General features: G+C 36.8%; 1 protein-coding gene across 2 annotated transcripts; it reads right to left on the minus strand.

Annotated features, from left to right (window-relative positions):
• Positions 1-9,572: 9,572 nt before the first annotated feature.
• On the minus strand, positions 9,573-24,879 carry LOC117984052 (WD repeat-containing protein 48 homolog). Of its 2 annotated transcripts, XM_069499644.1 has the most exons (9): positions 23,136-24,869; positions 22,076-22,240; positions 20,832-21,000; positions 14,915-15,100; positions 14,234-14,487; positions 13,801-13,924; positions 12,979-13,229; positions 11,754-11,982; positions 9,573-11,042 (listed from the first exon to the last, which is right to left on the minus strand). In XM_069499644.1, exons 1-9 carry the CDS (start codon positions 24,645-24,647, stop codon positions 10,837-10,839), a joined length of 3,096 nt encoding a protein of 1,031 aa, XP_069355745.1. In that variant the 5' UTR covers positions 24,648-24,869; the 3' UTR covers positions 9,573-10,836. The 2 variants fall into 2 exon arrangements, with proteins under 2 accessions (XP_069355745.1, XP_034826594.1); XM_034970703.2 differs by lacking the exons at positions 9,573-11,042; positions 11,754-11,982; positions 12,979-13,229; ... (1 more) ...; positions 14,234-14,487; positions 14,915-15,100 and adding an exon at positions 16,499-20,373 and having other exon boundaries at positions 20,833-21,000; positions 23,136-24,879.
• Between the last annotated feature and the right edge of the window lie 413 nt (positions 24,880-25,292).

Below are 25,292 nucleotides of genomic sequence, written 5' to 3' on the forward strand. Positions count from 1 at the left end.
GGTGTTGTTAATAACATTTTTATAATACATCAAAAGTTGTCAATTCTTTGTTTGCCTTTTATGCAGGTTATACTAAAAAAGTCTTAGATAAGGTTTACAACACGTCAGCCGACTCGACGCCGAACGACATTATACTTAGTTAAACCAAATCAATTTATATGGCCAGAAAGGCACCGGGTGTGTTCAGTGTTTCTGGTCGCGTGGCGTCGTGCGATTCGCGTGTATGTTTCCACTTATATGCGACGCACCAATCGACCACTACCCGTATTTTTGTTAGCTCAAAACGTTCCTTCCGTCCATAAAGCATAGACTAAGCTTTCGGTGCATTTCGTTTCAAAAATGTTTGGTTGGGACATAAACGTGAGTCAAAATAATCGTCTATTCTTGTAGCGATGTAAAAACGGAATTAAATTGAATAAAGTTCCGTCTGTAAGAATAAGGACTATGGGCTGAAATTTTAGTTGCTGTTCAAAGAGCTCAATAAAATAAAATATGACAGAATAAAGCAGGAAATATGCTAGCGTAGCGTGTTGTGTCGTGACGCGTCATAAACATATCGGTCTCAATATATGGAATGCCGGGTTGTTATTCTAAGAGCCATTACGCATGGTCGATAGTTGCCCGGCAACTAGTCGACCATGCGTAATTGCTCTGATAGAATGGTTAGAAACACACTAGCTTATGCTCACGACTTCGTCCGCGTGGACTACACAAATTTCAAACCCCTATTTCACCCCCTTAGCGGTTGCATTTTCAAAAATCCTTTCTTAGCGGATGCCTACGTCATAATAGCTATCTGTATGCCAAATTTCAGCCCGATCCGTCCAGTAGTTTGAGCTGTGTGTTGATAGATCAGTCAGTCAGTCACCTTTTCCTTTTATATATATAGTTTAGATGTCATGTATGTTGAAACCATCAAAATGTATGCGTCATGACACGACACACTAGTATATTTCCGGCTTTATATTATATTTGAGCTCAAAAAAATTGCAGACCTTGGTAAAGGATGGAACTGTTTATAAGTTTAGAAATTCAACATTTAAGCGAAATTAAAATTGTATCTTGTCTTATTACGTTTCCAAAATTGTATATTTAACTAACAAATTTTTCACGTTTCTGTCTCACCACACTACTACTATTAAACCACGCTTCTTGCATTCATCTCTAAAATGAGATAGTCCTTTACAAGTTTTAAGTTCTCTGAATAATATATTCGCTAACGTATTTATAGCATATGAATTTCTATGTGACCAACGCTTATAACAGCATATCTTATAAGAATTGTGTGATATATTCCTAATTATAATGAATTTGTCCTAAGTCCATAATGCAGTATGAAATATACTAAAACCAAATTCATTCAGTACTTAATACCAATAAAATGAACGCTTACGGTATATACTAAATGTTAAGTGATTCTAGATTTCCTAATGTCAAAAGTTCGTCCTATATTTTTAAAAAACGTATTTTACCGTGGACTTAATTTTATGCGCTGTCTATATTATGTATTATCTGTAGGATAATGCCAAATGTTCCAGATGTGAATTAATCTAGAAATTTGGCCACAAATATAGTTTTATTTTATTAAGTTTAATGGTATGTTCACACTATAGGTCAATGCAGGCAAGAGACCGATTAAAAATAACAAAGATATGTTTATTTTTGGGCAACCTTTGTGTTCGCGCGCTATGTTATCTGAAAATTGAGTTAACATTGCCATAGCACAATAAAACTAATGTCAGATATTAAAAATATCTACGACTATCTACGACTTGTTAATTGTTTTGTAACATCTGGGAATCCCTAATTTGACAAAATATGCCATATTTACGCAATCTTTTCAAAATTGTATCCTAATATCCCCCGCTATTACTTACTCGTCTCATCAAAAATCTGTGTCATTTTCAATCTTTGCGTTTGCATGCGTTGGCCCATAGTTTGAACGTACCTACCATAAATTGTGGACAACTCCATTATGATCGGTAACGTAAAATAATTCTTGAAATATTGCTTTGGTGAGTCGAACCAGTTATATTTACTAAATTCCTACATAACACTGTAAAAAATGTTTTTAATTCGACGTAAATTGAAGTTATTTTCTTAACTACGATCTTTCCACCATCATTCAATTTTATAAATCGCATCGACAAAATTAGTTTGCGCAGAAAAGCGCAACCTAACGCCGACTAAAGCCGAATGTACTCCAATGAAATACAAACCTTATTGCTTGCCGTTAAGATTTTAAACACAAGAACAACAGAGAGAGACTCATGCTATTACGCTTTTAATTCGCGCGTACAAAACATGGCGCGTAGGCAACAACCAATAGCGGACGGACGCGCGCTATGATTGGTTGAATGTTCATCGGCTTAACTTATAAAAGTGGTAGTACTGTACCTGGTGTTGCGAATGATAAATAACAAGTGTAAGCGACATAAAAATAAAAACAGCAAAGTAAAAAGAAACTTCATTTGCGCTGTCCAAATAATTTGTAAAAATATTCATAATATTGTTTGGTATTTGCGATAGTATAGATACATATTATATTTAATTCATAAAGTATCTGGTCAAAATTCAAAATAAATAATAATATGTCGGTCGATGTTGGGCGCCACTTGCAGTTGTTGCGTCTCGTCATATTGCTCAAGAATTGTTTTACGCTACCGATACACAATATACGTACTCCCAATGAACCAATGAACTTATAAATCGACATAATTATATAAACGCTAGATTTTCGTAGATAGTGAAATTGCTCGAGTTTGGTAGCGAATATTTTGTATTGTTTATTTATCAGCTATTTTATGAACGAAATATTTTATTGGATGTAGACACTAATAGCGTTCTTGCAAAGAACTACTTAGGACCCCGTTCTTATGGTAACTGTTAACAAATGCTAGTAAAGTGTTATTAACTATTATAGTTATTTTGCTCCTAAAATCCTAAATGTACAAAGCACGATACTGCTAGTTTGATGAAGCTAGTTTCGCGTTAGGATGCGCTTAGGGGAAGTACCTTTAGCAAGACTGGAATATATTTCTCTTATAATTTAAAGACATCTGTAGCTTCCGAAGAAGCTATTATATCTCGATGTTAATCGTTGAAAGTGGAGTTATCCAGTGAGTTTATTTTTAATATTAGTGTTCCTTGTAATGATACAGATCGCTTCGTTTCGTCTCAGACGTCTGAGAGTTTATTTACGTGAATGTGGATCAATCTTAGAGCTTTATCGAATTTGATAATAATTTACGAAATGGATATTTATAGAAAAGAAAAAAAACAACTGATCGAGAAAAAAGTAGCTAAAAAGTATTCTTAACTCACTATTAGGTAGATATTCCTGCAAGATTGTGTATCGTAGTCGGTTTTTTATTCTATTTTAACGATGCTAGTTGTGTAAAGATATCGTTAGGAGTCTTCGTCACTAGGTGAAGTTAGACGGTTACGGCTCTAAAGCTTACAGTACGAATCTATAGTCACATGTTTTATAGCCGTGCATGGTTAAAGAGTTCTTGAAATATTGTAACTTTTATATTAAATAGCATAATATCGGTGTCCTTTCGATTTGGGATGTGGGTCGGTTAGTTGTATCGCCGTCGAGCGGCGTTTGATGTCTTATGAACAATTAGAGGCCCCGTTTGGGCGCCAATACTTGCATCGTTTGCACAAATACTCTATTCTAATAAAAAGTTTTAATCACTGTTTTTTGATACTAAGGATCGTCGTCGTTAGAGCTGAAGGTTCTATATAAGTTGCAAGTGTAGCGTAGAGGCATGATTGTGGACAATAACGGTGGCGAGTCCTGAGACATGTGATAGGCGCTCGTGCCGAGCCCGCGGCGTAGGGCTGCCACCACGATTTATAATCTTACTATATTTAGTTTAAGTTTAACGTTGCTTGTACGAGGTTTTGCCGTAACAATAGGCGGTTTTTCTATCGGATATTTAGTGGACTTGATATATTTTCAGCGGTTGTTTAGCGTTTATAGACGTAACTAATATTTTTGCTACTCGCCGATTCGCGTACGGTTCTGTCCAATTTTTATAGGAATGGCATCATGAATTTTCGACACGTGCGGACCAAAATACCGGGTTTTTTCTTTAATTGAGTTTGATGGTAAAGAAAAAATACAGGATTTATTTTGCCAGTTCCTCTTAAATGTAAGTGAGAATTTCTAAAATATTTTCTAGTTGTAAGCGTCGATGAATTAAGTTTTTTTACATTGTAGCTACTGCGTAAGTACGGAAGGCGAGAACTGTCGCCTGTTAACAATCGCAGGTCGTCACTACTTGCTAAAGTTTGCAAACGCGTGCGATGTTTAACAGGCGGTATCGCTGTGGGTGCACAATTATTAAACTCACAAAGCACAGGGGTTGTTATAATTTACCTGTTGGTTTGCTCTGTTGTTGAACTAACGATGCGCCATCATACCTGTCGTTCTTTTGTGCATACGTATATCGAATAAGTTTTTATTGTGGTGCTAACTCTTCCCGACACCATAAATGTATTTCTATGTTTAAGTTTAAGTGATTTACGCAAAGTTGGTATTCTGTTGTTACTATACTTATGGGGAAATGTATTGGGAAGGTACAAATATTGCATCTGTTTATATGTGTGAAATCTCATCCAGTTCGCAATGTTCAGTGACATTTCTCATTACGATAAAAGATATATTTTTATAACTTTTGGTACAAAAAAGAATTGTAACTGATACCGAGAAGATAATGAAATATCAAATTTTTTGCATGCACCTTCTTGGTGTCAGATACAAGTTTTATATCTTTAGAAAAAGAAGATGTATGAGTTCCTGACTAAATTACCGTGGACAACTGAATATCTATACCAGAATCTGATTGCCGAATGTATATTTCAATTTTCAACGCTTTTGTACTAGACAAATATGTAAAAAAAAATATTTTTGCTTTAGAGATATCGTATACCCCAGCATTTTGTCAACTCTACACACTGCCATTGATTTCGAAACCGATTGATAGTGTGTGTATTACACATTCTGTTTTTTTTTTGTAATATTTTTGTTTCTTGTTATGACTATTTGTTGTTTAAACGATGCTACGTAGATATACAAACAAGAGTTTGTTATCGTCGTTTCTTAACTTGGAGATGAAGACTCTCAATTTATTAATGAATTTAGGGATTGTGATATTATCATCTACTAGTTTCACCCTACTTAAACGGAATTATTTGTTGATTAATAAAAGTAAATATTAATCAACTACCTACTAAGGAAATAACCTATTGATTACTTCCAGTAGTAAAAAATAACAATAATTACTAGGTTATTTCCATTTTAACTTGCTCAGGGGGTGCACATCTAGAGTTAAGAAACGATGAATTAGATGAATTAAAGTATTCGCTAGTCCTTATCTCATGTGAAAAAATGTTTGGATCTGTCCGTTATAAAAGATACTTAGGTGTTTTTAAGATTAATACAAAATAAATATACTGTCTGTGGTGAATAACGAATTTTATGAGCTTATTAAAACTTAATTCCATGGTATTGGAAGCGCGATGTAATGTTTTACGGTATTCCTTCGATATTACACGCCTCCTCGAGCGAAAACTATTTTTTTAAAAGACGAAAAATTATAATTGTCAAGACATAATAAACTAAGAAAAAGATATAATTCAGATAATATAGGTAACGACACACTTCTTGAATACAGCTCTGACGTGATGATATATCACATACCTAAGCATTAAACAGATACCAGCGGAAAGCGACAAGGAGCAGAGCATACCTGCCCGCCTCGCGTAATAGCCGCGCGGCAGAGTAAAGGGTTTTGGGTAATATTTTACTTGTGCAAACGAACTTCAGAGCATTCAAGAAGTATGGCTTCACCTAAACCTAGGTTCCTCGCATACCTTTGAAAGTTATCTTTGACTATTCAAGTACAGAAGAATAAAGAATTAATTTGTAACGAATATGTTAAGGTATTATCTTATCTACGATATTGCACCAAAATTACTCGTGTTACGACTTCTTCTGTTTCGAAGGATAAATTATATTATTTGGCGATTTTTATTTTAACTATTTACTTGTTTGTAGTTCATATTATGTATATTTTTAACTAAAAGTATGTACGTTTACTATTTTGTTTTTGGTTGTAATTGAGACGTGTAATATCGAAATTTAGAAAGTACCAACACTTAAGTGTTTTTGAAATTAAAAGTTGTTAATGGAACAGAATTATTTCATAAGATGCCAACAAGCTGTCGATGTCGCATGGACCAAGGAATAATATTAAGTGTAGCTCACTTTCACTTGCCGACAGTAATAGCATTTGACATAGTTGGAATTACTAAATATATAATAATTATTCTTATGATTAATATTTTGACATGTCTTCTCTCCGTGTTAGCTCCATATAAACAATATGGCAAGAGAGCCCATAGGAAATTTTGAGGTGTTTCATAAAAGTTAAAAGTACGCATAGTGGTTCTTCTGTTACCTCATTTTGTAAACTAGACCTGCCTATTGGTCCTTGGTTTTTTGAATGAACAGAGTGTTTCTGTGTCCCTTCATCAGCTATTGTAACACCTCATACATGGTCATAACAGGTGCTGGGAAGTTAAAGTTAAATTATATAAGTAATATTATTTAATAAGTCCTTTTCTAGTATTTTTCGCCACTTTGTTTTTATATTCACTGGCTGATATATATGGATGGAGTGTACTTCGCCTTTGCTTAGTATTTATCTATGTCCGAAGTTATACAATTTTTGACAAATTACAACGTGTTAAGTAACTTATAGACATTACAGACACCAAGATTGATTATTAATTTCAGCGATGGGATTAAAATAGGACAGATTTATGACAGGAACATGCTTGATGAAAGTTGAAAGTTTACTACGCAGTTCTAATGCGTTACCAGTCTTTGGTAAACTAAACCTGAATTTATTTGACTTACATCCATCTCGGTTTAACTCCGGGCAACGTCAAAGTACACTCTATAGATCTCAGCTCTAGCTATACATTTGAAATTACAAAAGGTGCACTTAACTGATTGACTGGCCTTATAATTTTCATCAAACACCTCTCCAAAGTTTTCTACGAGTTCTCTCGGGCCAATATTATTGTGATTAATGTTTAGATAGAGGCATGTGACAGACTGAACTTAGCGCAGGTAAATTATTGTTGGAGTGTAAACGGTCATCTCTGAGGACGGTCTGCGAGAGCAGTATTATAATGTGGGTAGTACGTGCAAATTGAAGTGTTACTGGTGAACAATAATCATCAAATAATATGTTGCCAGTATGGCCGTGTCATATTGCGCCCCTTATATGTCACCTTATATTTCGCAGAAATTAATACGCGTTTTTGCGCTCATCTTCGTGCACGGCCTATGGTTGTAAAACAGACTATAGTTTATTCACGGGGACGAATTAATACAGAGTGCTTTCTCTTGCAAATAAAAATACGCACTATGACCATATTCGTCAGTTTGTGTGACCGAAGCCCTAAAAATGTAAAGTTTCATATTGCTCACTACAAAATATTACCTTATAGATTACTAGCCTTTAACCGTGCCTTTACTCAAGCAGTATCGGTATAAAATAATTATGATATATTTGAATAATTGTTTTGAGCAAGCATCAAAAGTTTTGATACTAAAATTAAATTCTTGAACTACTTAAGCGTGACTCTGAATCAACTTCAAAGTTGATAAAAGCCTTCATATTTTCGACATTCCTAGCATCTATAGCGGGCTAGTAAGTAAGGATCACCAAACGATACGATGACACGACGCGACGTCCGCACCTCACGAGTGACTGATGAAACTGACTTTGGTTGCAAAGTGAACGTACCCTATGTAGTATGTATGTCCGTAATCTGCGACCAATGACGTGCGGTTCCTTACTTCTCTCTGCTGAATAAGGAAATATATTATGTTATTTTTTTTGCTATCCTAAATTTTAATATTATATTTGTTTATGAGCAAATAGTAGTTGTAGCAAATTATTGTTGATAGTTATAATTCATACCTATACGTAACTATTTTTTATCAAAAGATAAACTTTAAGTATGTCTTACGTACAGCAATATGTACTAACTATTAAGTACAACAATGCCCCTTTATGACCTATAAAGACATTTTATTCGACGATTGAAGAAAGATTGATTGATACCTAATAATCTATTATGTTTTTAATTAAATGTTTATTTTTGTTGTTTTTATTGACTAAAATTTTATTTTATCAATTTTTATGCCTTGCCAATGAAATTTTCTATTTATATAAATGAATTATGACTATTTTAACTGATGATGTAAAAAATTTGTTAAGCTTTGTAAAAGCAGCTGTTAGCTAATTAGAAAAATGTTTTTTTTTATTTATAAAATTACTTTTTTCACTTATAATAATTAAAGATCAATTTTTAACATAAAGACGAAAAAGTATTGCGGTATACATATTTTTAACAGTTCAATTTGCTCGTTACTACCCTCATACATAAATAAAATTGTAGAGAAATACAGTATCTATTAGGCGTATTGGTGTTAATTATAGTTCACGATTAAAAAAATAAAATAGTGTTGTACTACGCCAACTGTATTGTTCAAATGTTGTGAAATAAGTGTTAAATGTTGTCCTTTTCTGACCGTGTAGAGTATTGTTTGTCTCAATATCTGTAGTACATGCTAGATGCTGTCTTGATTTTTTTCCTTACTAATAATTTGTTACTGTTTTGGCACGATATTAATTACCTTCTGACAAAAAATATATAATGATAAAAAAAACATGCGTGAAGTTTTATTTTGTGGTGCCTTCATATTATAGATCTTAGAATATTCTGACATTTTTTCGGCTTGAAAAATAATACCTACCAGTGAACGACAAAGCATACAAAATATTCTGCTAGCTCCAATAAAGGGTAGGTAACGAAATCTTTACCGTGGTGGTCGGTACTTGTATACTCTGCCGCACACGTCTCCGATTCGATTGTCACATAATTGGCCAATCACGGTAGCGGTCAGTGTCGCGTGACCATAGATTAAAGGACGCGTGACACACAGTACGGAACAAATATGAGCCTGTTGCGATTTACGTGAAAGTTGAAATGTGACTTGAATTTGGAATGATATAATCGGCACGGAAAGTTAGTATAGCACTCTCATACTTGAGCTAAAAGTCACACTGGGAGTTAACCATTTTGAGACACCAACCATTCAAACGAAACAGTTTTCTAATTGAATTTCGAATGTTTTGTGAAAACATTTTCGAATGTTTTTTGAAAACCTGTTTGCGATTGGTTGGTAACTCAAAATGGTTAACGTACACTGAGATTTTTGCTTCTATCATTTGTATGGGATTACGTAACAGAGAGAGCGCTATACTAACTTCTTTCAGCGGATCATCATCATCACCAACCGATAGACGCCCACTGCTGGACATAGGTCTCTTGTAGGGACTTCCACACGCCACGAATAGGGTATAGGAACGCGCCGTCTATGCTTTATCGTTCACTGATAGACTGTTGTAATTCCATATCTAATGAATATCGGTCTACACTTATCTGCAGGCAGGTTTAAAATTCCTAAATGAAAAAACAGAAACAGATAATAATTTATTAATGATTAGACTGAGTTCATATTTACATTTAAAAATAAAAATAAGTTTAAGCCTAAAAACTTAAGGCTTAAAAACATTTTTCATACAAGAAACCACCTTTGAAACAAAACAGGTAGGTACACAAAGTGGAACAGTTCAAATTGCTTAAACACGTTTTGAATAGCAAACTAGGTACTTCACATGGTTCACAATTTCTTACGCACTTTATACGTAGGTATTATAAAATAGATGATCCCGGCTAATACAAAGTCTCAACCGCGCGCGGTGAGTCGCGAGCTGACTCCCTGTAAAAAACCGGCCAAGTGGGAGTCAGGCTCGCGCACCGAGGGTTCCGTAGTACAGTCATATTTTTTCAACATTTTGCACGATAATTCAAAAACTATGATACATAAAAATCTGTTTTAGAATCCACAGGTAAAGCCCTTTCATATGATACCGCACTTGATATATAGTTATCTTACTTTGATAATTGAAAATACTAATTATTAGTTCATGACCACAATTTAATTTTTTTTTGTGTGATGTAACCCTAAATTAACAGTTTTCAGATTTTTCCCCTTATGTCTGCTACCTACCTACCTGCCAAATTTCATGATTCTAGGTCAACGGGAAGTACCCTGTAGGTTTCTTGACAGACCGACAGACAGACAGACAGACAACAAAGTGATCCTATAAGGGTTCCATTTTCCCTTTTGAGGTACGGAACCCTAAAAACGACCCCAGAGTCCAGACGGGTTCGAAACTAGTCGGGCTTACGTCGACTAACCATGTGAGTATAGCCAGAATCACTACCCATATTATAAATGCGAAAGTGTTTGTTTTTTTTTTTTTTTTTTTTTTAAGAATATTAGCCATGTTAAATGACTAATAATATTCCCCTTTCCTCTCCAACTAAGCGTCAAGCTTGTGCTAGGAGTAGGTATGACAATAGTGCAACGGGCGGGGTTTGAACAGTCGACCTTTCGGTTTTCAGTCCACTCCTTTACCCGTTGAGCTATTGAGGCTCATATGTGTGTTTGTTTGTTGGTTTGTCCTTCAATCACGTAGCAACGGATTGTCGATATTTTTTGCATGGGTATAGTTGAAGACCTGGAGAGTGACATAGGCTACTATTTAACCCAGAAAAACAAAGTTCCCATGGGATTTTTAAAAGCCTAAAACCACGCGGACGAAGTCGCGGGCATTAGCTAGTCATCTATATTTATAATGGAAATCACTCACGATAGTTTAAACGCTAACGTAGGTATTACTTTTCATGATTTAGTTCTACTTTCCCTAACTTCCCATTGGGTACATCAACAGATTTCAAAGTATCAGTCACTATGCCCGTAGCGACTGTCACGTTGTTTTCTCGTATCGTGAAGGGCTGGCCTTGCGTCATCACCATGGATTCCAAAAGGGTCAGATACACTTCGCCGTGGTCGCCTGGCATCATCATATCTTTGGTAGGTTCTGGAAAAATATGGATATTTTTACAAATAGATTCTTGTTTCCTGCAAAAACGACACACTTATACGACTAATAACCGTACTCAGAGTCGCTTAATCTCACACATAAATTTGTCTCGTTTTAACTCAATCTTAAGTAACGATTAGCGACTCTGAGTACGGCTGTAAGTATCATGATTAGATGATACTTACTACAACTTCGTCGTTCTTTATTAATTGTTCATCCGATTAAGTCGAAACTTTGTACAGTTGTTGCTGACAATTACACAAGTGATACCTATACAAGTGATACCTATAGTAATTGCGTGAAGGTTTCTGGCGTAGTACCAACAAAGTACACGTGGTACGTTTAGTTTAGGTTTCTGTAAAAGGAACCCCTATAGGATCACTTTGTTGTCTGTCAAGAAAACCTATATTCCGTTGACCTAGAATCGTGAAATTTGGCAGTATAGCACAAGTATAGGAAAAAATCCGAAAGGCGTGAATTTGTGGTTAAATCACAAAAAAATGTTTTCACGAAAAAATAATTTAATATAGATGGTGCTACTGTCATTAACTTGTAGTGTTGCACATAAAAATGTTAAAATATCTTGTACGATGGTACGGAACCCTTCGTGTGCGAGTCCAACTCGCACTTGACCGGTTTTTTGGAGTTCCGTATCTATAGAAAAAAAAGGAATCCTTATTGTAGGCTATAAGCAAGCAAAAAAATTACCCAAATCTATCCGACATGCAATATTCCAAGTGCCGCTGAACATCTGCTGTGAATATTTGGAGAATATTGGCTTCTTTCTTCCACCTTCGCTCCTCGCCAAGAAGTACACCTTCGCTTTGAAATGGTTACTGAGAGTGACGCTTCTCGCCGCACAGAGAAGCATGCCCGTTTCCACTGCTCGCAGCTTCATGCCTCGGAGTAGTACACCAACGTTATCGCCTGCTATAGCCTGGAAATGTTTTGAAAAGAATTTGAAGGGAATGGTGGACCCACATGGTCGCTAACTATGGGCCTCATAGAAAGCTCAGAGTCACTCAGCGGGCGATGGAGAGAGCTATGCTTGGAGTTTCTCTACGTGATCAAATCGAAATGAGGAGATCTGTAGGAGAACTAGAGTAACCGACATAGCGGGTTGCGAAGCTGAAGTGGCAATAGGCAGGGCACATAGTTCGTAAAACCGATAGACGTTGGAGTCTCAAGGTGCTGGAATGGCGACCTCGCACCGGAAGCGTTGGTAGACCCCTACTAGGTAGACGGACGACATCAGACGAGTCGCAGGGAGCCGCTGGAATCAGGCGGCGCAAGACCATGGCGTGTGGAAGTCCCTACAAGAAGACTTATGTCCAGCAGTGGACGTCTATCGGTTGATGATGATGATGATGGTGAACGCACACATCCGCCGGATTCAGCTGGCGGCAATCGTGGATCCACAGTTATACCCGTGCTGATAAGGAGACGAATCGAAAGGAAGCATTTTACTAGTATAATATACACAGGTATATTATTGTGTAAGTGAGAGTGAATGATTAACGCCACTCTTTCCGTTTTATTTTTATACTAGTTGATGCCCGCGACTTCATTCGCGTGGATTTAGGTTTTTAAAATCTCGTACTCTTTGATTTGCCGGGATAGAAAGTAGTCTATGTCACTCTCCAGACTTTATCCAAAGCAATCACACCAATTTGTTGTTCCGTGACTGAAGAACAAACTAACAAACAAACTTTAGCATTTATAATATTGGTAGTGATTTTTACCCATTAGTACCCATGAGAATGGGCATGAGGGTCAGAATAATTTGTCAGTCTGGATAATTATTTATTGTAAAAAAAAAATCGTACTCTTGGAGTCATATTCGTAAATATCTGCCTCAAATGTCTGTTTGGTGGTCTTTACAAAAAAGATTTTTATTTAATGAAACTGCATCAAAACTAAAGAATTTACAAACCTCAAGTACACTAGATCTAAAAATCTGTATGTCGGATAATGTAGTTCTAACATTTCGGCCAAATCCCATCAATTCTGCTTCATCGTTTTTCTTCATAACACCTCTTTTAATTGTACCAACTACTACCGTACCTCGACCAGGTACTGTAAATGCATTGTCGATGGGCATAAGGAATGGTGATTCTAGGTCTCTTATGATTGGTGGGACGTAATTGTCTATGGTATCTAGAAGTTTTCGTATAGATGGTACACCTATAAATAAAATATAAATCACATCAAATCCAATTCATACTAATATTATAAATGCGAAAGTGTGTCTGTCTCTCTATTTATGAAAAAAATTAAAGGTAACAGTCCACCAGCAGCCAAGTGTCTTGTGATTAATAACAGGCTGAATTATCGGAAGACTCGGAAAAACAATAGGACAATTGTTTTTCCGAGTTTATTATCCAATTATCTCAATATTCAAGTAAAAAACTTACTGTTATTCACACCATTTCGACATCCCACCCAATCGATATATTTTATACCTGTGCAGTACAATAGCTACCTCTACTGAAATTTACAGAGAATAACTTAGGCATCTTGTTGAACCGAACCTACTCACAAAGATTCAGCCTGTTATTAATCACAAAAAAAAACCACTTGACGGCTGCTGGACTATAAGTAATTTCTTTCACTAGTGTGGCCTAAGATTTTTTTTTAGTAAATCTGCATACAAGGAAGTCTATATACATGCTTCATGCTTGGATCTGTTCTGGAAGCAACAAAATTGATAAATAACACTACCATTAAGTGAGATTAACTAAGTTAGCATAGTTACCTATCTCTGAATTATCATCATTTAGAGCTTTTAAAGCTGATCCCAAAACCATTGGCACCTTATTTCCATCATAACCAAAATCTGACAGCATTTCCCTCATCTCTATTTCTACCAGCTCTACAACCTGAAGCAGAGCAAATAAATATTAATTAGGAAACTACATAGGTATACTAAAACCAAACTGCAAATATGTTCTGTGCAGGATATTATGATATTTGCAATAGTGCTTAGCATTACATATTTCAGTTATTAAATATAGATTTTATTGTTAATCATACTACTGGACTGATTAAAGCTGAAATTGGTTGATTTTTGCTGAGCAGAAAAAATATTATTTCAGATACATTTGTTCATTATTGATTAACCTGTTACTGTTGCATTTTAGCCAAGTGTTAGGCAGCTCATTTATCAAAATATAAAATGTTTAACTTACATCTTCCTCAACCAAATCCACTTTATTAATATACACAATTAAATACTGTATCCCAACTTGTTTGGCCAATAGCAGATGCTCCCTTGTCTGTGGCATAGGTCCGTCATTAGCTGCAACAACCAGTATTGCTGCGTCCATCTGTGACGCACCAGAGATCATGTTACGTATGTAATCTGCATGGCCAGGGCAGTCAGTGTGTGCATAATGGCGTGTTTTTGTACTGTAACCGACGTGCGCCGCGTTAATCGTTATTCCTGGTGGGCCATTAAAACCGAAAGTGAATTGTGTGATTTACCTACTTAAATAAAAAAAAATCTTTGCACATTTAAATAGCAGTTGATAGTAACTGCACAACTGCTTCTGTGAATTCGCAACTGCTCGAGTGGTTTCATATATATATATATAAAAGGAAGATTGTAGTTTCTATGCAGTCGCAGCTCAAGTCAATCATGAGTGGTCATTAGTACTTCAAGTAGCATGTGTATGGCAGCTGTCACGTAAATGTTAAAGATTAAGCTGTTACTCTGAAGGGCATAAATGGCTTTATAAACCATTGATACATTAAAATTCATCATCTTCATCATGATCACCCCATCGCTGGCTAACTACTAAGCAAAGGTTATCAGGCTTCTCAGAATGAGAAGGAACACAAAGATTCATTACCTACTTAACGAGACTTACCCCTCGCTTTTTCCTCCGGTGCTTTGTCAATCTCGTCATACGAAACATATTTCGCAGAGCCATCTTTGGACAAAACTTTAGTTAAGGCAGCAGTAAGAGTAGTTTTCCCATGATCTACGTGACCTATTGTACCAATATTACAATGTTTTTTCTCAACAATGTTGACCTTTTTCTTAGTACAAAAATAGCGACTTTTAACGCTCAAAAGACTGGCAAATAACCTGCTACAGGTTACTTTATTATGGTCATAGGATGGTTTTTGTATAATATTTCTAATTAACGAACTAACTATTAGCCTTGCACTCATATTTGTTTATTTTAAGAGATAATTTTAAATATTTCATATCTTTTGAGGTTATTTTCTTAATTTGACATTATTTTGACATTTTTGACATTGACAGTTGATGCCTTCATAAAAATGTTGCCAGTCTTTGTTGTGGTTAAGGTTGTTGTCGTTATTGTAGAGAAGCAAGCTAAGCTACTTGACATTGGCGAAGTGCATTGTGCTGGTCTGGCTGGCATGGGCTGGCACTACAAAAAGCCACCAAAGAAGAAAAGTAGAAGACGTCAGATGTGTACAATGTTCTAAATCAAGTCATGCATTGCCAGATACCACAGATATGTCCAGATATGCAACTAGCGTGGCCCCCTCAGTCCCTCTCGCTCAAGCAGAGGTAGGTACTTAACTACTTGTGAAATGTTATTCCGTCTATTTTACGTTCGCTTCGGCGTGGCTTCGGCTATTGTAGCCTAGTATACTGCAACCCACCATTGCACAATAACTTCAAAAACAAAAAACATATAAATATATCATGATCACCCACCACCGCCCCACTACTGAGTCTCTTCTCAGATTGTACAGCAATGGAGAAAGACGCGTCATGCGACATGGGACGATGCACCCGGTGTTCCTAAACCTACCACCAATCCCCACCAATTTTTAAAAACCTAAAATCCACACAGACAAAGTCGCAGGAATCCTCTAGTAGTCCATATAGGGAAGTTGTATCAGGAAGTGGTCCTAACGGGAAGTGGTCCTAGTGGGAAGTGGTCATAACGGGGAAGTGGTCATACCGGGAAGTGGTCTTAACCGTACCCAATCAATCATAAGGTATATATTTCAATGCTCGATGCTACAGAGAAAGCTGCACTGCAATGCTCTGAGGTCAACCACTAAGCATTAAAATACATAATATACAGTTCTTGCAATTCATGAAGGCGAGTGGACTTTACTTGTGGTTACGTCGGATAAGCGGACATTGCGTAGGTGTGTGCGTGCATGTCAGACCAATCAGTCGCGAGCAAGCGCTCGCAAACGCACACATTTAGTGAACCTTACTTATACCGATACGACTTAAACACAAGCATGGGTCACTCGCCTTCGTGAATTGCAAGAACTGTACCTTATTTCGATTGGATAAATATTAAATTAAATTGATTTTAATATGCTCTGCCTTCAGTCCTGCCCTGTGTGCTGTCCTCCAGTCTGCACAGGCCATTACAGTTCGCTGATAAATAATTAATTATTATACAAAAGTTAAAATAGTATGTAGGTAAGTAGGAAATAGATATAAAATAAAGACATTTTATATATTTTTTTAATTGTATGAACGTGTTTATTTCAATTTCATTTCCTTACATTTTTGAGATAGACAAAATAAAAATAACAATAGTCAGTAGTAAAAACTCATTGCACTTACTGAAACTGCGTAGCATGCATTTGCGGCTCGTCTTGTAGGTAATATGTGATCAATCTTTATAATTATTTGAGTAAGTACTTTCTACAAAATCTGTTACGCCTAGTGAACCTTAGCATATTATCAAAAATTTCTATAAATTGAATTTGTTGAATTTTTAATTTATTGATTTCTAAAAATTATTTAACCAGTTAATTCTCTATTGTACAATAATTATTCATATTATACAAACTTAATAATTATAATTATTATTCTCATTAATAATTTCCGCTATGCAAGCTATTCTGTATTCTTTCTAATATAGTAATCTGCGAAAATGAAAAAAATGATGGCTACAGGGTCCGTCGACTAGTTTGTTCAACCATCGCACTGGGCCAAAAATAAGTAGGTACGTATTTATGACATACTATTTTTAACTAACATATTGGCGTCCAACGATATGATAATACACTTAAGCATGATTCACATTACACCGCAGGTACTGGAGTTGCTAACGGTATTCCAAGAAATGCACTAAACCAACCTCGAAAATCGTAATTGCACTACATAGTGCTAATTTTGTTTAAAAAAAGCGCTAAATCGTTGAAAATAAAATTATATGGAAGAGCAATAACCAATTCCCCTTGAAAAACGGACGTCTTCGTTACTCTCTAAAGTACGCGGCAGAAAATAATGTACATCGACCTCTATGACATCGACCTTTAAGGTATGATTCCGAACTACGCTGCACGCAGCAGCGCTGCCGCAACAGTGCTGTCACCAGCTGTCACAGTCCTGTCGCGGCACTACTGGTCCCCATACAATCTCTATAAATTTAAATGACATTACATTCCGAGCTAGACAGAATTGTTCCGCTACATTGCTGCCTAGCTCGGAATATAATGTCGTACAAGCTGTGACAGCTGGTGACAGCACTGCTGCGTGCAGCGTGGTTCGGAATCATACCTTTAGAATGAGATTTCGGCTCTGTAGAGTGTTGTCTCTGTCACTTATGATGATTTGTCGGTCTCAATGATAAGAGACAAAACTCGACAAGACTACAAAACCGCTCTCTTTCTATAGGTTTACATTCTTTCCTGCCGCGTACTGTACTGAAATCGCATACGCTATCCCTGTCATGTGAATATGAATGTGACAGGCATCATATACTATCTCTATGATCAAGACACACAGTGACAGTAGAGCTGCCAGTCCGGGACTCCGGACTATTACGAGGGCGTACGATCAGTGCTGTCAGCTTTTTAAGCAAAAGTCATTCTTAAATAAAAACGCACTAGATTACGTACTTGATTCTAAAATCGAATTTTATGCGCTGAAAGTCAAAAAACGCACTTGATCTAGTACCGAAAGCACTAAGGGTGATATCTATAGAGCGCACTCTGACTTAGCTTAGACTTAAGACAGAGTTAATACGAAACAGAGCTATATCTGTCACATAATTCTGTCTCGTTTTAACTCAATCTTAGGTCTGAGCAATGTCAAAGTGCGCTCTCTCAGCCTAAGTTTGCAACCTCGGGCTGGGCCGTGTCCCTTTCTTGGCACGGCACGGTGTAATGTGAATAATCTTTATGTGACTTATAGTGTACTAACTAGGTACTAGGCACTCACTGCACTACGCATGGGACAACATGCATGTCTCTTAGCTACCTTAAGTTTTCAAATTTATCACTATTACAATTAATGACATAATTATAATTTAGACATTTTATAATTATTATGTATCAATAGTACAATGTCTTATAATAAAAAAGTAAGTTGATTGAGTTCTAAATTCCAGTTTCTACATTTTACATTTAGATATAGTACGCGACAGATCGAGATGGCGATCGGGGATAATTGTTGATATATTCACAGAATAAAATAGCATAGTAATACTATTATAATTTACATATCAGTTAGGCAAGAATACTAATACAGTTTTATTATTTTAGGCACAAGAGTGATAAACTGATAACTGATAGGTAATAGGTGATATAAAATATGAGAGAAACGAAAGTAAAAATAAAAATTATGGTCCATTTTATTTTTATTGTACTAACTAGTAAAATTTTTAGCGTTACAAACCTCAAAAGGAAAAACGGAACTCTTATAGGATCACTTCGTTGTCTGTCTGTCGTGTCTGACAAGAAAACCTATAGGGCACTTTCCGTTGACTTAGAAACACGACGAAATTCGGGCAGGTGTAGATCTTATACCTAGCACAAGTAAAGGGAAAAAATCCGAAAACCGTTAATTTGTGGTTACATCATAAGAAAATCAATCAGTAATCGATACGAACCCAAGCTTTGACTACTCACGTCACTCTCACTAGATGGTAGCACGGGTACCATCAGAAAAGAAAGTAGAACACGCAAATCTGAATCGCACTAACAGAGTTTTCTGCAATCTGCACTATATAGAAGTTTCAAGACACAACCGTCGGCCCAGCTGGCGCCATAGACTATACGTATATGCTGGCGCTACCGAGCACAGACAACCGCTCGGTGGGATATCTCCCTTTGGTACGGTCGAGCCTACACACTGCTCCCGTACATGTGCTTAACGTAACAATAGATGTTACAAAATAAAAAAGGTGGATAAAATATCTAATTAATTAATAAATATAAATAATTACAGCCTGATAAGCATGAATAATTAATTATTATTGACAGATGAACAAAGGAAACCTATTTAAAAAAGCATGTAAGACCTGCTTAAATGTCAGCGAAAATAAATATTAATTAATGGTTAGGTATCAAATTATCATTTTGCATTGCAAGAGTTTCAGACGCTTATTACCGAAGAATATACTTTTTTTACATGGATCATGTTTTATGCACGAGTAAGACATGCTTTACGTGACGTCAGAGGAATGTAATCAAACAGTTTTGATTCTTCGTGATAAAAAACAATAATGTCATTACATCTTGTTTTGTATTCAATCATTTTCATTATACATACTTATAATAATTTCTTTTATACAGAGATATCATTTCAATACATTGTCAATAGATTAGTTGTCAGAATACACTTAAGAATATGTATATTGCATTTGCAATCAAGAATTTAAGAATACATCGAAAAAACATTATTTTCATTTTCATTTGACACAGTTCGTTGACCATTATACAACGTTAGTTTTAGTTGACGTAAAAACCGAAACACGTGGCAAATGTTTTTACATAAAGAATATGTACACAAAATTTCAAGAATATTTAATGAAAATTTACGAAGTTATAAGCTTGTTGTGTTGAGTCATTGTCCTCGAAAAACATGGTCACCCAAGCAAGCGGCTGTGAGCGAACGGGACGGCTAGCGTCGATCGTGTGCGCTCCCGCTCGCGCGGCTCGAATCAGCTGGTGCATGCGGTCATTCAACTCGGTGTTCAAACTTGCTTAAAGTATTTTTGGTCAAAATATAATCCGTACTTAAAATGATTGCAATCGATTCTGTTACTTATTCTGAACAAACTACTTGCGTATACTAAAACTAACGTTGTATATGATCTATCAAAGTTTTCTATTTGCTGTATATAAATCGTTAAATTCATACTCATCGTGATCATAGATCAACAGGTGAATTAATTATTTAAATCAACTCACTGTAGGAAACCTCCTTATCTTGGTCAAAGACAACACAACACTTTTTCAACTGTTTGTTCAAGTGAATAGAGAAAACAATTGACTTTCATTGTTTCAGCACTCTGTAGTGTAACGTAAATTCCACACTGGATTTCCAGATGAAGTGTCTCACTGTCCTTAGGTCCATGTTAGGGTCTAATACCTGAAAAAAAGTAAATCATTATAACTTTTCAGTTACCGTCCATACTCAGGAATAATGTAGTTTTCTAATGGTGAAAGAATTTTCAAAATCGGTTCAGTAGTTCCAGAGATTACCCCTATTATAAATGCGAAAGTGTGTTTGCTTGTTGATTTATTGGTTCGTCCTTCAATCACGTCGCAACGGATCGACGTGATCTTTTGCATGGGTATAGTTTAAGGCCTGTAGAGTGACATACGCTATCATTCATCTTAGACTGCATCATCACTTACCACCAGGTGAGATTGCAGTCAAGGGCTAACTTGTATCTGAATAAAAAATAAAAAAAATAAAAATACGCTACTTTTTATCCCGGAAAATCAAAGAGTTCCCACGGGATTTTTAAAAGCCTAATTCCACACGGACGAAGTCGGGGGGCCAGCTAGTAAGAAATACATGTAAATAAAGACTTGTATGGAATACCTGATCACAGCACAGCAACTCGACCCTCTCCTCAGGTGAGTCATTGGTACTGTCCTCACTGGTTTTGCCTGCGCTCACTCCGTTCACGTCTCCGCCGCCCACAATCTTTTCCACCACGTGTTCCGCCACTTTACGACATTGGATGAAGTCATTTGCTACTAATCGGTCCTGAAATAAATTGTTAAATAAGTATAATTAATTATATTTAGTGAAACGTCCATAATAATCTTGTAGAAATGAAAGTTTCTGTCTGTTACATTTTTAAGGCCCACCTACTCAACAGATTTTGACGAATTTAGGTACCATTTATACAGAGATAGTTCGCATTTCTAAGATAGACGAAGGATGTTGCCTCAGACTGGGGGCACACGATGCGTTGCGGCGCCGCACCGCAACGATTTTACCGTATCAGCGGGCACACGAGCGGTGCGGCGCCGCAACGTTGTTATGTCGCAGTGGCGCCGTAGCAGCGTTGGACAGTATGTTAATAAAAGCAATTGAGCGGTGCCGCTTCGACGTCGCAACGCATTCACCCCTCCCCGCCTCGTCTCGGTGGTTGCAAGTCCGGTGCGGCGCCGGAGCGCATCGTGTGACATGCCACAGATATTTCAATGTAAGACCACGCAGCGACACCGCTCCGGCGCCGCACCGCCGCCACAACGCATCGTGTGCCCCCGCTCTCAGTCCAATAAGGTGCTATCTGACATTTTGTCAATTTTCATGGTCTATGGTTACGTTCGTAGATATTTTTTTGAAAAATCTGTCACAAATTCTGATTTTGTGATGACATAGCCCAGTTCGCACACCTAAAAGCTAATAATTGGTTATTGAATTTGAATTGAGATATTATCAAAAAACAAAGTTCTACATTACAATTTTGCTTAGCGTCAACACGGTTCTAAGTGAAAATATATAGCAGGTAGAACTTTGTTAACACAACATAAGCTACTTTTTTATCCCCAATAAAAAAAAAACGGACCAAATCCAGAACCACCTCCTTTTTGGTCAGCAAAAAACATAATAAAAAAACGTAAATCCAGGTGGATTAAGTCACAGCATCATCTAGTTTTACCAACAAAATAAACTATAGTTGGCGAAAGGTCGAGATGTAAATCGGGTAGGGAAAGTGGGAGCGCGTGTGTGGGGCATCCCCGCCTCATACACCAATTGCCATCTCACTCTGTCGCGTACTATAAATGGGGAAAAGAAAAGTTTGCAAAAAATTAGAAAGTAAAAGCATTACCTTTTTTTGCCTATCTTGTTTGCTTTGACAACTGGAATGTGGCAGCAGGTAAAATGGCAGTTTGTTTAGCTTAGGCGCTACCATCTCTATAGCGACGTCCACCACCCACGACGGCACAGTCTCCATGAGCAGATTGCTCTCAGTTTCCCCGCCTGCATCACCTACCTGGGAAGGAGATTTTAAACTCTTAAAAATCATACTATGTAGTTGTTTATCTTAGAAGTGAAGAAGTGTTAGAGCTGAAACATCCCACAGTGGTGTTAATTGAACCAATGGCTGTAAATAGATGAAGAAATGGAAGGCTTTGTCCCCTTAAGGAAGGTCCAATGACATAGTCATCATCATCATCATCAACCATTAGTAGTCCACTGCTGGACATAGATCTCTTGTAGGGACTTGCACACGCCACGGTCTTGCGCCGCCTGAATCCAGCGGCTCCATGCGGCTCATCTGTCCACCTAGTGGGGGTGTTCTGGCTTTGTAGAGCAATGTCTCTGTCACTTATATGAGGTTTCAACGATAGGGACAAGACTACAAATCTGTTCTCTCCTTCTAAATGTTGATGTACATTACTTTCTGCCACGTCCTGTACTAATACACTAGATTTATAATTCAGTACAAAAATGTCTGCAACTTATTTTTAGTTACAACATATTGTCCAGCATCATGATGGACATGATCATGATTACAATTATTAGGTAGTGAATGCAAATTTTGATTGAAAAGTAATTTAAGCACATTTCAGAAAGGCCTTCTAAGAGTCCAGTGCAGCAAGAAACATAAACAGCTTCTACATAAAGGTAGTTTAAATACAATTATTCATATTTTACTAGGTAATTATCGATGATTTTTATAACTATAAAACATTGAAGTTAATATCACTTAATAATAACTTAATTAACATGTAACTTAAACTTACACATTAATATCATTTAATAATAATATGTACATACACACATGATATTAAATTGTAAGTTTGATGCAAAAAATGCTATTGTAAATAAATAATATCATAAACGTTATTTACTGGTAATAAATAAAAGTGGAATATACAAAATACCTGTAATCGATAAAGTGTTCTGCCTCCCACTTCACTGAAAATCAGGGGTGTATGTAACGGGACACTAAAGAAATTGTTTCCAATAACCTTTTGCCCTGCTTCGTTCACCCTGTTTGGGTGATTCCAATGCTCCAACAGGGCTTGTAGCAACAATGCCCCAAAGTTCACTTTCTGATCCATCTCAGTCGTTAACCCAGCCTCCTTCGCACTGACCCAGGCACTGAAACAGTCCGTTTCATCTTGCCCCAAATGTATTGTGAGCATACCAGTTTTCAAATCAACGTTAAACCAATTTGGTACATAAATCATTTTAAAACACTTCTTAACTTCTTCCTCATAGTCAACTTCTCCCAAGTCTTCCACTTTACATGCCTTTAACACGTCATATAAGACAACATTATTAGCCGTGTCTTTCGTCAATATGTGCCGTTTCCCGTTGAGTACTGTATAGTGTTTTATGGCTCTTCCGCCAGCGATATGATGCAAAGGTTGCGTTTGATAAACATTATTTGTGTTGTAATTATTTTGATTGTACATGTCCGAGTTTAGTGAATTAAGAGGTGGCAGCTTCCAACATCTGACGTCTGAGTCGGAGGTTGCGACCCACACACCTTGCTGATCGGCGGTGAAGCATAACTTAAGAATAGGTGCAGTCTCTTCACAAACTATCATGAAGTTATCTGGGTTTCGGAGTTCTGTTATAATGACTAGACGATCCCTTCCACCAGATATTATATGTGAGAAATTGTCAGTGGCTAAGAGAGCCCAAACAGCTTCGGAGTGAACTCGAATTGTTGACACGCATCTCTGTTGAGATAATGACCATAGCTTTATGGTACCATCGGAACTTCCCGATACACATTGCGACCCGTCTCTGCTCACGACTAGAGCTTTAACGTTATCTGCGTGACCTTTTAACTTCATGAGCCTCGAACAGTTTCTGGGATCCCATACCCTGAGTACTTTTTCTGTAGAACCACTAACGAGGATTGTGCCTGGAGGGTTCATAGCGAGGCTGTATATAGACTCCTTATTGCCCACTAAACTCGATGTGGTGACGGTATTATTACTTGCAGTGAGTGCTGTTAGAGTATTTACATCCCACAGGAATATTGCACGATCTAAGCCAGCGCTAGCGACCTGTTCTTTGTCTTTAGCGTATGCTAAAGTTCGCACGTAGTCTTTGTGAGTCCTCAGAGTGGACATACAAAAGCCTTTGGGAGCATTCCATACCTTTACAGTGGTGTCAGAAGATGCGCTTATAAGATTTTTACCACCACAGCAAAGTACTATATCATTTACCCAATCCGTGTGGTGTTCCATACTCTGTATGTACCGGTCTTGTGTCCCTCCCCCAGTGTGCCAAACACGAATAATGCCATCCCGACCGGCTGAATAGAGTCTCCCCTGTATCGGGTCCAATTGTAAAGAACTTACACCGTTTTTATGTCTCCTTTCCTCCTCGTCACGAATCACAAACGAAACCTGAGTTTTTTTACGCATGGTGGCCATTTTCCGACATTTTAAATTGGTAATTGAATTATAATATTTTGTATAAATTTATTGAAATTCACTCTAAATTATTGAGGTTCGTCAAAACGTCACGTTAATTTGAGAATTTGAGTTTTTGGTTTTTTGACTGACTTTTGACATGCTTTTTTTTACAAATGCAATACTACCACAGAGCTCTTCACATCTCCACCAAATGACAAAAATACAGTTGTCACGGGTAACATTAGAGACCTGTCAAACATTGTACAGTACGCAGCCAAAAGTGATCTTTGGAGGAGATAGATTTGTAGAGCACTATTTTGTTCGTTGAGTTCGACCAAACGTCATATGGGTATGAGTGACAGAGACAACGCTCTACAAACCTGAAATATCATTCTAAAGGCCGATGTTCATCACTTTTGGCCGCGTACCTACTGCAAGTCTAGAAAGATAAAATTATTTTGAATAAATCATTTGACTTTGACTAAAACAAAGACGTCATAAACTGTGCGTACTAACTTAATAATTAAGGGTAACTTTGGATTTGCCCATTTTTGCCAAAAGTCATCGCGTTCGAATTTCGAAAACCTATTCCACACTAAAGAAGGCAAAAGTATAGGCTAGAAAGAGAGCTGATGAAAAATAATAAATTAGTATGAGTTTCAG

Source organism: Maniola hyperantus, chromosome 7 (assembly GCF_902806685.2).
Source record: "Maniola hyperantus chromosome 7, iAphHyp1.2, whole genome shotgun sequence".
Lineage (NCBI taxonomy): Eukaryota > Metazoa > Arthropoda > Insecta > Lepidoptera > Nymphalidae > Maniola > Maniola hyperantus.

What these genes read in the sequence shown, in the direction of transcription:
- LOC117984052 (XM_069499644.1), bottom strand. Translation starts at nt 24,647, where the DNA reads ATGGCCACCATGCGTAAAAAAACTCAGGTTTCGTTTGTGATTCGTGAC. An exon ending in GTTGCTGTGCTGTGATCAGG is followed by an intron (nt 15,101 to 20,831) that starts TATTCCATACAA and finishes TTAAAAGTCGCT; the next exon opens with ATTTTTGTACTAAGAAAAAG. An exon ending in TGCATGTCGGATAGATTTGG is followed by an intron (nt 11,043 to 11,753) that starts GTAATTTTTTTG and finishes ATATTTTTCCAG; the next exon opens with AACCTACCAAAGATATGATG.